The sequence below is a fragment of the Sceloporus undulatus genome, chromosome 6 (assembly GCF_019175285.1).
Source record: "Sceloporus undulatus isolate JIND9_A2432 ecotype Alabama chromosome 6, SceUnd_v1.1, whole genome shotgun sequence".
NCBI classification, from domain to species: domain Eukaryota; kingdom Metazoa; phylum Chordata; class Lepidosauria; order Squamata; family Phrynosomatidae; genus Sceloporus; species Sceloporus undulatus.
The window spans coordinates 117,214,308-117,232,833 of NC_056527.1; the positions used below are offsets into that span (position 1 = coordinate 117,214,308).

Below are 18,526 nucleotides of genomic sequence, written 5' to 3' on the forward strand. Positions count from 1 at the left end.
ATTGTATATGCAGTTGGCCCTTCGTATCCACAGATTTTTATCCACGAATTCAAGCATCCATTGCTTGAAAATATTGAAAACATATATACATTCCAAAAAACACACCTTAATTTTGCCAAATGTTTATAAGGGACACCCTTTTACTATGCCATTGTATTTTGTGGGACTTGAGCATCTATAGATTTTGGTATCTATGGAGAGGCCTGAAACCAAACCCCAGCAGATAACAAGGTCCCACTGAATGCTTGCTTTGACTTTATGCCCCAGTTGGGATAATGAAGTTGATGCTTTGCTTGCAGGTGAAAAGACACCAAAGAGCAGGCAATCTGATAGAGTCTCCTTCCTTGGAGGTCTTTAAACAGAGGCTGGATGGCCATCTGTCAGGGATGCTTTGATTTGGATTTCCTGCATGTCAGGGGGTTGGACTGGATGGCCCTAGTGGTCTCTTCCAACTCTACGATTCTATGATTCTATGATTCTCCTGGCCTTGGTAGGGATTTTGAAGCCTTAGAACGGGCACCGAGAAAGCCCCAGTTGGCTGAGTGACAAAGGAAATGTACTTAAAGAAGACAGGCAGAGGCAGACAGTAGGAATCATGGCGGCGGATGCATGGGTACCATCCACTGCTCCAGCTACGTCTTGTCCTTTGGCTCAGTCTCAGTGTTTTGCCAAAGGATCTGGGAAAGGAGGAAATGCTCTCATGCGCACAGGTGCTTCCTTCCACCACCCACACGTATCCCTCCACCCGGCAGACACACTGCTGCCCATGGGAGGTGACAATGCAAGGAAGTGAAAGGACAGAACAATAGTCCACCAAGAATGGGTTGTTTGAATGGGAGACAGCAGAGCAATGGGGGTTGTGGGGGGATATTTTGAAGCAAGATGGTGTGGGGGGGGCAGCCTTAGCCAGAGAACAGAGTTTGCAAATTGCGAAGGGATGCCAACTTGGGGCATCCGTACCCTGAGCTTTGTAAGGGGGAGCAGGCCAGAGTCATGATAGGGTCGTGAAATGATGTTGAGCTGGAAAGTTTCCGGATTTCTTCGCAAGCCAACTGTCCCCCTTCCTGAAAACTCTATAAATACACCCCCCTGAGTTGCCCCCCCCTCTATCCTTCCCCTTACAGCTGAGCCCAAACTAAGATAGGAAGGATGTGACTTACATCGTTTCCTTTCCAGTTTGCACCCAATGTTATAAAAGGCCCTCCCTGCCCTGACCGGTTTCGAGGCTGGTTCTCAAGAGCATTGGGTTTCCTAAAGGGACAAGGGGTAGGTAGGTCCCGCTGGGTCCCGGGTCCCATCATCCCCCCCCAGGACCTCACACCTGCTGGCCAGGAACAGGCCCTGTCGGGTTGATACATTGGTTTGGCAGACAGTCGTCCCTGCAGGACAGGGGTAAGTGTTCAAGAACTGGGATTCCTAGATCCGCACATAAAGGATCTAAAATGGTTTAGTGACAGAAGCCATGAGTTGTCTGTTGTTAGGGAATGTAATACAGGAGACTGGGAGAAGATATTGGGGGGGGGAGACATTTTCGCTGAGTAAGGGATAATATATGAATTTTAAGAGGGATAAATGTAGGGTAGTGGATTTAGGTGGAGAACGTGCGTGGCGTAGTGGTTTGAGTGTCGGACTGTGACTCTGGAGACTAGGGTTTGATTCCATGAAACCCACTGGGTGACCTTGAGCAAATCATATACTCTCAGCCCCAGGGGAAGGCAATGGGAAACGTCCTCTGAAATGTTGTCAAGAAAACCGCATGATGGGTTCGCCTTAGGGTCTCTGTAAGTTGGAAACGGCTTGAAGGCACCCAACAACAACAGGAAGAATGGATTAAATATGGCTTGATATCTACTGTACATGGTGTGAAAAGGATACAAGCCGAACATTAGCCAACAGTCTGATGCAGCCGCTAAAAAAGCCAAAGCAATCCTAAGCTGCATCAATAGGAGTGTAGTGTCTTGATCAAGGAAAATAATAGTACCTCTGTCTTCTGCTTTGGTCAGACCTCCTTTGGACTCTGGTGTCCAGTTCTGGTCATCACAATTCAAGACAATATTGACAAGCTGGAGTGTGTCTAGAGGAGGGTGACCCAAATGGTGAAGGGTCTGGAAACCAAAATTTGAGGAAGGACTTAGGGAGTGGGATATGTCTAGCTTGGAGAAGAGAAGACCAAGAGACATGATAGTTATCTTTAAATATTTATTATAAATCTGAAGGGGTGTAATGTAGAGAATGGGGAGAGCTTGTTTTTTGCTGCCCCAGAGACTAGAACCAATGGATTCAAATGGCAAGAAAAGAGATTGCACCTAAACATCAGGAAGAATTGCTTTATTCTAAGAACTGTTTGACAGTGGGATAGAGGGAAGGGGCTTCAGAAAGCAGTGGTGAACTTTAAGTAAAGGTTGGATGGCCATCTTTCAGGACTTGAGAATGTTTTAGTTATATTCCTGCATGACGGAGGGTTGGGACAGATGGCCCCTTTGGACCTTTATAACTCTTATGATTTTGTGATGTTTATAAAGTTTTGTATGTTCTTGCGCTTGTCTCGCATTCATGCATCCTACTCTTTCCTGAAACCTTTGGACAGTAGGTGATGAAAAGATTTGAAATCCTTTGACATTTAAGAGCAACCACCTAAAACAAGAGTACCATCAGCAACAACAGAGCGACATCCCTGCAGTTCATGAATCAGAACAAAAATAAGCATTGGGCAATAGCTTTTATTAGGATACACATATCAGGGAGGACTTGAAATATTCCTCCAGTTTTAAAACGTGGGTCAGTATTAATATGATCCTTTTCTATTTTGTCTCATTGCCAAAATGGAGACCAAAAGCCAGTCCCACTCCAGCTTGACTCCAGCCCACTCTTCCCCAAAGCCTCCCACCCCAGTGAGAAAAACGCTTCTGGAAGAAGCCAAAAATATACCCTTTTGAAATTCCCAAAGGCTCCTGCGGCCGCTGAGAAAGTGTGTTCTTTGCTTTTCCCAGCACTGTGTGCAAATGGTCTCATTGAAATGGGAAAGAGGAAAAGAGGTGGTGAATTACAACCCAGAGGTTCATAGAGTCCTAGAGTCAGAAGAGACCTCCAACAAGGGCCATGCAGTCCAAGCCCCTTCTGCCATGCAGGAACTCACAATCAACCCTCCACATCCCAGTCTCTGGACCCATAGAAACCAAGCTCAATATGACTTTCCTTCCAATATTTAAACATGACTATCATGTTACTCCTTAACCTTCTTTTGTCCAGGTTAAACATACCCAGCTCCCTAAGCCACTCCTGATAGTGGTTTCCAAGCCTTGGTCGCCCTCCTCTGGAGATGCTCCAGTTTGACCATATCCTTTTTGAATTGTGGTGCCCAGAACTGGACACAATATTCCTGGTGAGGCCTGACCAAAGCAGAATGGAGTGGTACTATTACTTCTAGACACTATATCCCTATTCATGGAGCCTAGAATTGCATTGGCTTTCTTAGCTGCTGCAACACATTGTTCAACTTGTGATCCACTGAGACTTTTAGATCCCTTTTGCACATATTGCCATCAAGCCAGGTGTCTCCCAGCCAGGTTCAAGGAGGTTAGCCTTGGGACAAGGCTATTGGGGGTAAATGTGTGGTAAGGATATAAATTGAGTTGTAATCTGAGCAACCACATTGGCTGGGGGATTCTGGGGGCTGAGCTTTTCCAAGCTCCGCTCTGCCATGGCAGCTGGTGGTTTCCCTGTCAAAAGAGTGGTGAGATGTTGTTGTAGTTTGCCTTCAAGTAATTTTTGACTTATGGTGACTCTCGTTTCCCAATCCTTTGGCCAGCAATAAAATCAAATCCCTTTTGCTGGACATACAGGGGGTTTTCTTGGCAAGATTTGTTCAGAGGAGGTTTACCATTGCCTTCCCCTGAGGCTGAGAGAGTGAGACATGCCCAAGTTCACCCAGTGGGTTTCGTGGCTGAGCTGGGAATCTAACCCTGATCTCCAGAGTTGTAGTTCAACACTCAAATCACTATATCATCACCATCAGCATTGTTCTTGTTGTTATTTACATGAACTTTATGGATGCTCAGTGATGCAGCAAATGGTACCCAACAGAGAAGCATTCCATCCCTTTTGCTGATGGGGTCCAGCATCCCCTCACAGCCAAAGGGAGGATTGGACCCCCAGACAAATTCTGCTCAGACCAATCCTTTGGCCAGCAATAAAATCAAACCCCATTTGCTGGACATACTGGGCACCTATATGGTGAGGCTGATGGAAGAAGCAAACCAAGAAAATGAGAGTGCACAAGGGTGACCCATCTCTCCCCCCCCCCCCCCCCCACCAGCTATGAGAAATGTCCAAGCAGGCTAGCAACAGAGCAAAATTCACTCCATCCTCCGCTTTCATAACTTTTCCCAGCCTCAAATTGCAAAGTGAATGCAAAACGTCTCTGACAATGTTCCTTATACAGCCACTGGATGCCACAAAGAACTCTAGAACCCATCTGCGTGGCATCAGAGGCCCCACTTACTACAGTGATTGTGACCAGAGCATTTTGCATTTGGAGCAGGAGGAAGTGGGCAACCATGGCATTCTCTTTAAGATCAGGCTTAAGATTTGCTTGTATGAATCTTCATGTGCCATCCCTTCAGATATGTAAAGGCGGCTTTGCCCCTCTGGCTATGACAGATGGGCTAAAATACCTTCCCCATCCAGACTGTTTTAATGTTATCTGTCTCTCGATTTGCCAGGCATTATGGCTGGGCTGGGCAACCAAAGCTATGTGCGGGAGTTCACACGACACTCCAGTGATGTCCTGATGAACCTGAATGAGCTGCGCAAGCGATGCATCCTCACGGACGTCACCTTAAGGGTCGGGGGATGCCCCCTTCAGGCCCACAAAGCCATCCTGACTGCCTGCAGGTGAGAAAGTGCAAATCAGGTAGATAATATTTGCATTGTCCCTGGACATGGGTGGTATGTAGGTGCAAAAGTGTGAGATCCCACCAATCCTATGAGTTGGTTTGGTGTTGGGAATCACAATTGTCTTTCCAGATGAGCATGTTACCTGGTTTTCTGGACCATCTAGGGTTCTTTTTGGAGGTCAGTGCAAGTGACTTGTTAGGATCTGTGAGCCCAGGTGGCTTGTGGGTTGCGTCTGCACTGCAGAAATAATGCAGTTTGACATCTCTTTAATTGCCATGGCTCAATGCTGTGGAATTCTGGGAACTGTAGTTTTGTGAGATATTATACCTTCTCTGTCGGAGAGCTCTGGTGCCACAGCAAAGTGCAAATTGTTGCCAAACGCCAAAGTGCTTGGTACTCTATGAACTCAGCAGGGAGAGAGGACAGGAAGGGACCCAGTCTGGCCCTTCCTAGAAGGCTCAGGCAAAAGCAAACAGCTGCAGCCTTGCCTAGCTTGTCTCTTCTTCCACTTTAATAACTTTTGTCATTGTGGTATGACGTGGCAGCCTGAGCCACTTAGATGTGGCTCAGGCTGCTGCCACACTGCAGAATTAATGCAGTTTGATGCCCCTTTATCTGCCATGGCTCCATCTTATGGAATCCCGAGATCTGTAGTTTGTTGTGGCACTGAAGCTCTCTGACGGAGAAGGCTAAATATCTTTTAAAAACCCTACAAATGCTAGAATTCTATTGCATCGAGCCATGGCAAGTAAAGCGGTGTCAAACTGCATTAATTCTGCAGTGTAGATGCAGCCCCAGCCATACATGTCCAAGTTTTTGTCTGTGAACCTTTGGAGGGCCTTGGCATGACAGCCTCTTAGCTTGACCCATTCTTCCTTCTCCTCCAGTGGCTTTTTTTACTCCATCTTCCTGGGCCAAGGGGGACACCAAGTGAGCGTCCTGACCCTGCCCAGTTCCATTGAGCCGGCTGGATTCCAGGCCATCCTCGATTTCATGTACACCTCCCGCCTCCTCCTCACCCCGGGCACCGTGCCAGCTGTCCTCGCAGCTGCTTCCTATCTACAGATGGAACATGTGGTGGAGAGTTGCCATCGTTTCATCCAGGCCAGGTCTGTGGCATATGGGTCAGGGTGCAAGGGAGAGCCAGGGTTTGGGAACCTTACTTTACAAGGCTGCATCTGCACTGCAGAAATAACCCAAGTTTGGTATTGCTTTAACTGCCATGGCTCCATGCTGTGGAATTCTGGAATGGGTAGTTTTGTGCGATATTTAGCTTTCTTTCTCAGAGAGCTCTGGTGCTACAATAAAGTGTAAACCCCAGAATTCCATAGCATGGAGCCATGGCACTTACATCGGTGTCAAAACGGATTATTTCTGCAGAAGGCAGAGCAGCTGAACAAGTATCCCAAAGCACAGGTGAATCTGTGCTGATTTTCAGTCCAGATTTTAAAAGAGGTATCCAAGCACTGACTCTTTTTTTGGAGACAGTCTTCAGCACCTTGGAGAATTCCTTTCCGTGTGAGGTGTGAAATTTGGGTGGGCAGAAGGAAGTGGCTTTGACGCCAAACATTAAAAGGATATATCTGAGGGGTTGGATGTGTCTGGCCATGGGGATGTGCTTCAGCACCTTGGATAGCTTCTTTGCAATTTGGACTATACTGTAGTGCAGAGCAGCTCCTGCCTCCTATTTGGAGATGCCTGAATCTTCAGCCTCCTATTCGTATGGAGAAAAGTTTATTTGTTCAATGCAAGGTGTGCAATTGGGTTGGAGGGAAGATTTGAGGAGAAATTGGAAATTCATGGAAAAGAGCTGAGTTGATCCCTCTGTGTTTCTTGCAGCTACGACCGCGTGACCTCCTTCTTGGTCCCTCTGGCGCCTAACGTCCTCCACCATCAGTTCCAGCCCCTGGAAGGGACCGAGGGCTCAGCCGCTGCCAGTTTTCCAAGGCGGGTGCAGGATGAGCCCACTTCGGCCGCCATCACCCGTACCCTGCTCCCCAGATCCTACTGCCCCAAAGACAAGGAAATGGGGCCTATTCTGTCCCCAGGAACTGGGGACCAGTCTGCCCCGGGCCAGCCGGCCTCTCCTTGCGAGTCGAGCAGTTGTGCCCCGATCCCTGACCCCAAAGCTTGCAACTGGAAGAAGTACAAGTTCATCGTTCTGAACTCTAGGCTCCGTGAAGAGGAGGAGGAAGAAGAAGAGGAGGAGGAGGAGGAGGAAGGGCGGCTGGACCCCCCGAAATCCCTCAACCAGGCCGATATGGATGGAGATGCCTCTGGAAAAGGGGGAAGAGGCCTTCAAAGGTGGGAAGAACCATGGGACCTGTAAGGAGATGGATTTTCTAGGCAGGTTGGTTGGGAATCCCCTTGCTGTACACTGCACTTCTTTTAGGAATGGTTTTGGTTGTCCTCCCCACTGGGGGGGAAAAGAACATTGAGTGCAACTTGGCTGGAGGTGGAGGGAAAAGTGAATAGATACAGAGAAAATCAGAGAAACGGAAAGGTTAGAAGGGATCCAAGGCTCATCTAGTTCATATCCCTCCCACTGACAACAACAATGATAATAATAAAACCACATTTATTTATAACATCCTTCCCACCAAAGGGCGGAACATCAAACATATATAATCAAAAGCAGACAATAAAATACAATACTATCAAATACTAACATGCTAAAATAATACAGTTGGCCCTCCGCATTTGCAGTTGACTTTTGCAGATTTGATTATTTGCAGTGTTGATGAACATGTTTCCTAGAGAGAACATGTTCTCTAGGTCCTCTAGTGCAACTCTGCCAGAAGTTGACCATAGAATTGTGTTGGAGAATCTAGAATTTCTTAGAGAAAATCCTTTTCTAGACATTTGTAGGTCCTCTTTCATGGTTCTACGATCAGCTTCTGGCAGATGTTGACCATAGAATTGCTCTGGAGGACCTGGAGATTCCTAGAGAGGTGTTCCCTTAAGTAAAAAAAGAATAGTGTTTTTTTGTTTTCATTTTTGCCACATTCACAGGGGTCCTTCATGCCTAGCCCCAGCGAATGTGGTGAGACCATTATATAATACTAAAACTAACTCCTTGCCAGTCACTATCCATCTTGGTGGGATACATGTGACCAAGCAACATCAGAGCAGGGGCACGATGGCAATATTTATGAAGGAGGAACAACATACAAACTAGGAGAATCTGCAGTAGTTTGCTTTTGCCTCATCCTCCTCTCCTCTTCTCCCACTGAGTTAATTGAGTGCAAACGGTGAAATCAAAGGCTTTCATGGCTGTCGTCCATATTTTTTGTGAGTTTTTCAGGCCATGTTTTAGAAGAGTTTATTCCTGATGTTTTTCCAGCATCTATGGCTAGCATCTTCAGATCTACTTTTGCATTCCGTTTGCAGCAATTGAAGTAGCCATGTCCCTATGTTCATCTGCAAAAGGGATCCCCATTGCAAAAATTGTTCTCCCCCCCCCCCAAAAAAAATGTCCTTTTGAGGTTGTGGGGGAAATTTCACCTTGCTTTTGGTGCCCCCCAGTGCCATCCAGGAGATGTATTTAAAAAAAAAACAGTACGTGACCAGAAGCAATTCTATGTTCACAACCTGTTTATTTATTAAAGAAAGGCCTCCCTGGTTGTAAAATTGTAGAGGGGGCAACAGAATGCCCTTAGAGGGCATTTGGGACAAAAAAAATATTGATCCAAGGGGATCCAAAGGTGTGGTCCATAGGTACACTTGGGCTAACCAGGTTCTGTAGCCTTTTATTGATTCCAAAGAAATCACATCAGTGCAGCTTCCTAGTACGAAGAGGAGGCACATGTTGGATTTCCACCTCTCACACAGCTTGGTTTAGGGGCACAGGTAGCAAGTCAAAGATAGAAAGGATTTGGCCTCTGGCAGGTAAGGCATGATTTGAACCCAGCTCTAACTGCCCCTCTTTCCTTTTGCTTTCTCTAGAACGCCCCCGACTCAGCCCCGTTGCTCCGTCTGCAACCAAACATCCCCAATTTTCTGCTCACATCCCCCAGGAAACATCTCCGTGGGCCAAGGAGACCCCTGCAGTGCTGGTGAGTCCCAGAAAAGGAAACAGCCTGAAGGCCAACAACACACACATTCCACTGCAATTATCTTCCCTCTGCCTGAGATTCAGCCAAATGAACCATTCCCCTCCCAAAAAATGGGGCATGTACAGAGTGCTTGTGCATGCATGCGCAGCCTGGAGTAACTTCCAAAACAGCTGAGATTTGGGATTTTGGAATAAATAAATGAAAATGAGGGATTCCAAGGCAGGGAATAGTTTTGAGGTTTGAAGAAGATGGTCTGAAGCCCCTTGGCATTTCTTACTTTCTAGGCGCTGGCCTGTACCACTGCAGGGATTGTGATCTGCCGTACCTCCAGGAGGAGACAGAAGGGCAAGACCCATCATCCACAGCCACTGGTGCCACCTCGGAGAAGCCCTACAAGTGTCACTTCTGCAGCTCTGCTTTCCGCTACAAAGGGAACCTTGCAAGCCATCGAACTTTGCATACAGGTATGTACGGCTGTGTTTGCACAGGTGTGTGCCAGGTTGCCTATTGACTTATGGCATAGGGTTTTCCTAGGCAAGGAATACTCAGAGGTGGTTTTTGCCTATTCCCCCCTCTGAAATAGAGCCAACAGCAGCTGGTGTTCATTGGTGGTCTCCCATCCATGGACTAACCAGGGTTGACCCTGCTTAGCTTCTAGGAGCAGATGGGATCTGATGCCTTGGAGTATGTAATAATGGTCCGGTGTGTCAGCATTCAGATTAAAATTACTGTTGGAGGTTTAGAGTCAGGACAAGGTAGCTAGGCACACAGAGAGACAGTCTGGGGCTTTTCCCAAATCAAGGTGAAATGAAGAGATTCTGCCTTCTCACTTACTTCTGGAGATGGGATAATGAACATTTAATCCAGCCTACTTGCTTTTAACCAGAAGGTGTGTGAAGAGTAGTGCAGAGGGTGAGCCCTGGCACTATTGCAACTGTGAGGGAAGGAGGAAACTAACGGAATAAATCCATAGATCACTTTGGACAGTCTTTGCAAAATCAGTTAATCCTTGCAAATTGTAGCTGGAGAGTTGCACATGGCCATTTCCTCTTGCCTAGAGCTGAGCAACCCAAAACTGGGAATTTGCATCTTCATCTCCTTTCTGGATATAATGAATGTTTAATCTGGATATAATGAACATCTCCTCTTTGGTGATGCCCCCAAAAATTGAAGACTCGGGCCCAAGGGCAGAGATCTGGCAACCATCCCCGGCTGCACTACCTCACTGGTGGGTACCATGAGGAGGAGGAAAGGATGACACAAGCTAACCAGAAGGAAGTGGAGATGAATATTCACACAGGAGGGGTAGTGGGAAGCACCTCTTTCTTCCTTCAGTTGGGGGCATCTGTGCCACCCTCCACAGTGTCCTGTTGGCTTCACCACATGCCACTTTCCATTCCCATTTAGGAGAGAAACCGTACCACTGTGGCATTTGCGGAGCGCAGTTCAACCGACCTGCCAACCTGAAGACCCACCTGCGTATCCATTCCGGGGAAAAGCCCTACAAGTGTGAGACCTGTGGATCTCGCTTTGTACAGGTAAATGGGAAGGAGGAGGAGGAGACATGTTAATATGCAAAGGAATCCAACATGGTGGCATTCTGCATAAGGATGGAGAAAGAAAGGTCCTGACGCTCAGGAAACTCCATCAGGTAGAATGGAGACAGGTCTGAGGCTAGCGCAAGATTCTGTACACTTTAGGACTAATGTGTCTGCACAGAAATACATGTTTTCCAGCCTGCAAAAAAGTTTTTTTGCACAGAAAAGAAACATATGTGTCCCTGCACAGAGTGTGTATTTTCTGCAACAGAAAAGCAACACGTATTTTAGAACAGAGAAATGTATTTCTGCATGGAAAACCTGTTTTCTGGGTAGAAAAAACCCCACATTAATTTCTTTGCAGAAATTATGTTTCTAGTTGGGCTGCATCCCCGCTGCAAAAATAATCCAGTTTGATAACACTTTAACTGCCACAGCTCTGTGCTATAGAATTCTGGGAGTTGTCTGCTGTGGCACCAGAGCTCTCTGACAGAGAGTGTTAAATGTCTCACAAAACTACAATTCCCAGAATTCTATAGCATTGAGCCATGGCAGGTAAAGCAGTACCAAACTAGATTATTTCTGCAGTGCAGAAACAGCCAGAGTATGTTTTCTGTACTAAAAAAGAAAGTGCGCTTCCTGCAGAAAGCATGCTCAGAAATGGGCTCAGAACAACTGTGTGCGAAAAAGTCAGAGAACATGTTTTTAGACAATTTTAGACAATTTTCCAAATATTTTCAAATATACTTCCCATGCTGTAAATGCTGGTTTGTTTCCTCCAACATATTCCAGTTTGATAAATTATTCAGTAGGGAAAGACTCAGCCATGAATCAGAATGGAGACTACAGTCAAGAGATCAGAAGAAGAGGAGGACTTGGAAGGGCAGCTACAAAGGAACTAGACAAGATCCTGAAGTGCCAAGATGTATCATTGAATACTAAAGTGTGGATGGTCCATGCCTTCATATTTCCCATCTCTATATACAGTTGTCAAAGCTGGACAGTGATGAAAGATGATAGGAAGAAAATCAATGTATTTGAGATATTGTGGTGGAGATTTCTATGGACACCATGGGACTGCTAAAAAGGACAAATAAATGGGTCCAATCAAGCTTGATCTCTCCTTAGAAGCCAAGATGACTAAACTGAAGATGTTGTAATTTGGAGACGTCATGGGAAGATATAACTCACTGTAAAAGAGAATAATGCTTAGGAAGGTAGAAGGCAGGAGGAAAAGAGGAAGACTGTATGACAGATGGATAGTCTCTGTCAAGGAAGCCACAGCCCTGAGTTTGCAAGAGCTGAGCAGGATAGCTGAGGATAGGGGGACTTGGAGGTCTCTCATTCATAGGGTCACCATAAATGAAAGTCTTACGGCAAAAGAAGAACATTCAGGTAGGACAACAGTCCTACTTGGCATCACTTCTTCCTTGCTTCCAGGTTGCCCATCTGCGGGCCCATGTCCTGATCCACACAGGAGAGAAGCCGTACCCATGCGGGACATGCGGGACGCGTTTCCGTCACCTCCAGACTCTCAAAAGCCACATCCGCATCCACACGGGAGAGAAGCCTTATCATGTGAGTAAGACAAGAGGGAGAATACCATGACTCTAAAGCAGCAGTTCGCAACCTTCCTAATGCCGTGACCCTTTAATACAGTTCCTCATGTTGTGTTGACCCCCAACCACAACATTATTTGTTTTATATAATATGAAATATGTGTTTTCCAATGGTCTTAGGCGACCCCTGTGAAAGGGTTGTTCGACCCCCAAAGGGGTTGCCACCCACAGGTTGGGAACCGCTGCTTTCTTCCAAAAGGAAAGGCAATGGCCAACCTCCTCTGAACTAATCTTGCCACAAAATTGCCACTGTAGATTTGCCTTAGCATTGTCAAAAACAACTTGAAGGCACACAACAACAAAAAGTTTGGTAAAGACCATCCCTGGTAGCTACTCTCCAGTCATCTGTCTGCTGCATAACCTTCCTGGGTAGGGGACCTTTTCACATATACAGTACCTCCTAATAGTTAAAGCAGCTAGAAATACTGAGGATCAGAACTCCTCTGAACAGGACATGCGTGTTAGAAGTGGAATAGTCATTTCTAGGACTTCTGAGTTATCTGTGTAGTACTAATTAGCTTACTTGCTGTTCACCGCTATGATCTTTGGAATAGCGGTATATAAATAAAACAAATTATTATTATTATTCATTGTTGTTGTTGTTGTTGTTGTGTGCCTTCAAGTTGTTTCCAGCTTACGGCACCCTATCATGGGGTTTTCTTGGCAAGATTTGTTCAGAGGGGGTTTGCCATTGCCCTGCGGCTGAGAGAGTGTGATTTGCCCAAGCTCACCCAGTGGGAAGTCGAAGGCTTTCATGGCCGGCATCCATAGATTTTTGTGGGTTTTTCGGGCCATGTTCTAAAAGAGTTTATTCCTGACTTCAGAGAATGCTGAAGATGCCAGCCACAGCTGCTGGCAAAACGTCAGGAATAAACTCTTCTAGAACATGGCCACATCGCCCGAAATACCCACAAAAACTATAGTCACCCAGTGGGTTTCTATGGTCCATAGAATCATAGAGCAGGAAGCGACCCTGAGGGCCATCAAGCCTAACCCCCTGCCATGCAGCCAGATTCAAACCCTGGTCTCCCAGTGTCCTAGTCCTACACTCAAACCAGTACACCATGGAGGAAAGCCATTGTAGTTCTAAGTCCTGGAAGATAGTGGCAGGATGTGCATATCTTCTCTGGGTATTTGAGCATGCCCATCTGTAGAGGGAGGGTAGCTTGTGACAGATATTGCAGAACATTGGCCACGGTTCCCACATGGTTGCCTACCCTTGTTTAAGAATGAGCGGGAAAATCCATACAAAACTTGGGAAGCCTCCAAGCGATGGAATATAACCACCAGAAAAAGCTCAGGAAGGCCAGACTGGGATAACGGGAGGGCCAGATTCGGACTTGTATTTCCTGAACTCCTCTTGACACAAATCTGTTCTCAACAGTGTGAGAAATGCAATGTGCACTTCCGTCACAAGAGTCAGCTCCGGCTTCATCTCCGGCAGAAGCATGGCGCCGTCACCAACACCAAGATCCGCTACAAAGTGCTGGAAGGCACATATGCAGCCCTCTGCTGAGCAGAGCGGCACTGTCACCAACACCCAAAGCTTGTTCCAAATCTGGGAAATTCCAGCTTCAGATATTGGCAGAAAACATTCCCTCTGCCCTTTGCATTCTGCCCCTTTCAGTGTCTAGGAAATGAACCTCCATGTTTGGGTTTCAGGCAGTTTTGCCATTTCTGATCCCATGTGGTTTGTTTCATGTGTCGATTTGCTTTTTACACCCTGGAAATACAGTTGTCCCTCCAAAATCGAAGCATTTAAGAATTTGATTTTTCACAGATTACTGTCTTCCACTGGAAGCTGACCATGGAATCATGCTGGAGGACCTAGAAATGACCAGAGGGTACACTTCTCTAGGCATTTCTAGGATCTCCAGCATGAGTTTATGGTCATCTTCTGCTGGAAGGTGATTGTAGAATTACACTGGAAATGCCTGGAGAAGTGTTCTCTCTTGGCATTTCTATCTTGGTCCTCCAGGGCGATTCTGTGGTCAATGTCCAGCAGAAGATGCCTAGAGAAGCATTCTCTGAGGTTAAAAATATATTTTCCACTCTCAAAAGGGTTTTTCACCTCTAGCCCCCTTGAAAGGTGTGGGCAGACTGTATTACTTTTATGGACCACAACTTCCAGAAACCTCCAGCCAACATGGCTCTTGGCTATGCACTTGTGCGACTGTAACTCCTGGAGTTCCCTCAATGTGCATGCTGGCTGGGGATTCTGGGGCTTGTAATCCACCAAAGGGAACCTTGCTAGCTATGGGGATTCCAGTAGTTGCAGTCTGAAGTTGGATTCCCGCTTCATATTGACACTGAAATGATTCCTGCTGTGTCAGCAGTAGCACATGGTCAGTCCCAGACTGCATCTGCACTGCAGATTTAAACCACATTAACTGTCATGGCTCAATACAATGGACTCCTAGGATCTGTAGTTTGTTGTGGCACCACAGCTCTGTGACAGAGAAAGCTAAATATCTCACAAAACTACAAATCCCAGGATTCCATAACATGGTACCATGGCAAAAGCGGTGCCAAACCTGCAGTGCAGATGCAGCCCCAGTGTAAAAGCGATATCCAGAACACATTTTCGCCACTTGTAAAAAGTTCAGACCAAGCTATTATGTTTTCTCTGAGTGTGCATCCATTTGAACCCTAACTAGGATGCATTCCTAAGTCTAAGCCTGACATGCGTTTTGCTTGTGCAATTGTATAGACAGTGAATTTATACTGTGCAAAGGCTGAGCAGCATCTTGCTCCCTCTGCTGCCTGCCAGTAACTTTTCCAAGCATTGCATCTCCCCTGATTCAAAAATGTCCACACTTCATCCTCACCCACTTGGTAAAATTTACACACCTCAGCAGGTTCTGGATGTTTAAATTAAAATTTGATCTCTGTTCCAGCTTCCAACAAACCGGAAAGATGGAACAGTGTGGGAGAGGGGGTGCTTTGCCCTCCTCCCCAAAAAAGAAGGGGAGCAGAAAGAGACCAATCCCCACCTTCTTGGCACTGGTGCTCAGGACTGTATCACCATAATTGTAAATTCCCCAGGCTTTACCCACTAAGCTATCCTTCCTTCTTGGGGTGCATCTACACTGTAGAAATAATGCAGTTTGACACCATTGTAACTGCCATGGCTCCTTCCAACAGAATCCTGGGACCTGTAGTTTGGTGAGGCACCAGCACTCTAAAGACCCTTTAAAGTCCCTTGGATTCCACAGGATGGAGCTACAGCACTTAAAGTGGTGTCAAAGCGCATTATTTCTCCAGTGTAGATGGACCCTTGGAAGCTCCCCAGGAGGCTTTAATGATGCAAAGAGCTCTGCTGGCAGAGCTGGTGTTTCAGAGGTCTGTAAGGCTCAGCCTGAACCGGGCCCCATTCCTACTTACGGATAAATCGGTGTGCGATTCGAATCGATGGATTGATTCGACAGCAGAGCATGGGTCCCACTACATTTGCCCGATCGCATTAAAATAATCCACTTGTGGTTCACATTCAGGCATGAATCGATTCAAAATGGACCTGCTCCAGCTGGATGAAGGGCAAATATAAATCGATTCCGATCCACATGTGGTTAACGCTTGTGTAGATTCAATTTATTGAAAAAGCGGAAAAAATCAGCGTCAGAAAGATGCAGGTTAAATGGGTCTGGCGCATGCCCCCCCCCCTCAGAATCGCTTCAGCAATTTAGATTAAGTGGGAACCAGGGTTGTTTGAACTGATTCGAACCAAATCGTGATCTGGTTTAAAAGGTAGTGGGAATGAGGCCCAGGTTTCAGGAACAGAGAGGTTTGCCAGGTTCCCCAACCTGGCTGGTTTTTGTCCTGTACGGATGGAACATAAGCTAACCCCCTATTTGGACAATTTGCCTGTGAATTTTGCGTAACTTGGCACACCTGGCACACACTCTGGAAATGTCGGACTACAACTCCTTTCCCATGGTATAGTACTCCCTGGGCATGCAAGGTCAAAACCCCAGGACTTTTGGGTGTGCAGAGGTTCAGAGATAAACTTGCTCCTTCACCAACTCCCCTGTTTTCCTCCTGGTTTTTACTGCCCGCCTCCCCAGATTTTGGAGGGGAAATGGGTTTTCCCACCAACAAAGCATTTTATTTTGTTACAAACTACTCAACTAATAATCTGGGGATATATTTTGGGGATGGCTGGCTCCTTAAATTGGCAAGACCCATTAGCTTTACAATCGTGAGGATGGAGATGGGTCAAAATTGTTGTAGATCCACACACCCCACATAGAATTTTGGACGCTGATGCAGTGATTCCTCTTGTGAGAACCTGCGCCTTAAAATTTGCCACTATACCATTGGTCTGGATGGGGATGTTGGGAGCTGTAGTCCAACATAGCCAAAGCATACCAGGTCAGGGAAGACTGACCTAACAGGGATTTCTTATCGTCGTCATTTGACTACTTTATGTTTGTTTGTTTGCTTGTTTTACAAAGGTGTTCTGAAATAAGTTTAGCTCTTAAGAACAAAACGCATGCTATTTTGCTGGCCAAATTTTTGTTGCGTGTGTTTCTAATAGTCTGCTTTTCACTTTTCTCTTTTTGCCAATGTGCTCTTGCTTTCTGATTTCTGCCGATTTCCCTCTTGCCCCGAAGAGGCAGAGCAATTTCACGGGGTCCGTGATCCTTTGGGGAAGTTATCAAGAAGTTAGTTTGGAGGAAGTGGTGAGGAAGGGAGGTGCAGAGATAGGGTTGCCATTAGTCCGGACCTCCAAACCGGGACAAATGTAGGACAAAATTTTCAAATGTAGACCTTTTTTTGGGGGGGGGTCCTACATTTGAAAAGAGCCTCGCTGAGGGACGATTTCCTTCTGCGCTTGGCTCCGTTCATGGAGCCCAAGCGGAGAAGGATCCGCCCCCAGGGAGGCATTCTTTTCCCCTTGGGCTCCGTTTTGCAACGGAGCCCCAAGGGGAAAAGAATCCCTCCCGCTCAGCGAGGATCCTTCTCCGCTTGGGCTCCGTTCACGGAGCACAAGCAAGAAGGAATCGTGCTCCATTTCCCGCCTCTGGGGGAGGCTTGGCCTCACAGAGGCCTGGAAAAGAAGGAGAGCCCCGCGATCGCGGCGATCACGGCGACGCGGGCGCCCCCTCCCTTTCCAGGCCTCTGTGGAGGCTTGGCCTTCACAGAGGCCTGGAAGGAGGAGGAGAGCCAGGGCCGCCTCCTTGGCGAGGAGGCCAAGCAGGGAAGGGCCTCACTCATGCGAGGCTCCTTTCCCTGCTGGGCGTCCCTCGCAGGGGGGTTCCCATGGCGGGGCCAAACCGGGGCGGGACCGTGCAGACCCGCCCCAAACTGGGAAAGTCCCGCCCCCAGGCGGGATATGGCATCCCTATGCAGAGAGGCATATTGAGGTCTGGAACCTTAAGCCACTCAAGAAATATTCATGTTTTTGTTCAACAATCAGAGTTACAAAGCACTCTGAAACCAGGGTGGCCTGATGTTCTAACCACAAAAGGAGGACAAGGCACTGCAAAATGCAGGACATTCCAGACAAATGCAGGACATTGCCAAATAAAAGCTAAAAGCACAAATATAAATGTAAATTCATGCTTCATAGTCATGCTGAAAACTGAAATTCCTCCTGGACAGAAGGATGAAATGTAGGACATGTCCTGGAAAAGGAGGATGTCTGGTCACACTGTCTAAGGTCCAAAACACACTACAGAAATAATCCAGTTTCAGGCTGCTTTAACTGCCCTGGCTAAATGCTGGGGAATCCTGGGAATTGTAGTTTATTTTGATACCGGAGCTCTCTGACAGAGGAAGCTAAATGTCTCACAAAATGACATTTCCCAGAATTCCCTAGCATTGATCCAGGACAGTGAAAGTGGTCTCAAGATGGATTATTTCTGCAGTGTGTTTTGGACCGAAAACCTCTTGCTGCTTTCAGGGCCTGGTTGGCTGGTTATCTAGAAGCAAGAAAATAAAAATGGATTGATCTCAGGATCATAACTCTTCAGTGGCTAATGCTGTAGTAGGACCAAGGAGAATAATGTTCGAGAATTGGCTGGTCTTGAGTTCGAGATGGCTGCAGGCAGACATTACTGTGAGTTTGTAAAGAAACGTTCCCTATTAATGTCAAGAAATGGGCAAAATAGGCTGGTTCCTTTTTGACTCCGGGGGAAAAATTGTAAGGGAAATAGCAGGATCTGCTTTGATTTTTAACACACTTTATTTATTCCTCAGTGCCTCTTGTCTAGCAAAATCTGTCTCTGTGTAAAGCTACCAAATTTTATATCCTTGTCTTGTTTCAATAAAAGCAAAACTGGTTTGGAGGTGGTTCCTCTTTCTCCACCGCCTTCGATATTCAGCGTTTTCTTTTTTTTAAAATCTGGGTTTTGTTAAAATGAAATTTTCACATTTTTGATGTGAGAATTTAAAGACTGAGTGATGGGAGAAAAGG

General features: G+C 46.5%; 1 protein-coding gene across 1 annotated transcript; it reads left to right on the forward strand.

Annotated features, from left to right (window-relative positions):
* The first annotated feature begins 1,256 nt into the window (after positions 1-1,256).
* BCL6B (BCL6B transcription repressor) lies at positions 1,257-16,918 on the forward strand. Its single transcript, XM_042471247.1, has 9 exons — positions 1,257-1,392; positions 4,722-4,893; positions 5,784-6,005; positions 6,736-7,200; positions 8,842-8,951; positions 9,236-9,415; positions 10,359-10,489; positions 11,930-12,067; positions 13,493-16,918. Exons 2-9 carry the CDS (start codon positions 4,727-4,729, stop codon positions 13,622-13,624), a joined length of 1,545 nt encoding a protein of 514 aa, XP_042327181.1. The 5' UTR covers positions 1,257-1,392; positions 4,722-4,726; the 3' UTR covers positions 13,625-16,918.
* The last annotated feature ends 1,608 nt before the right edge of the window (positions 16,919-18,526 follow it).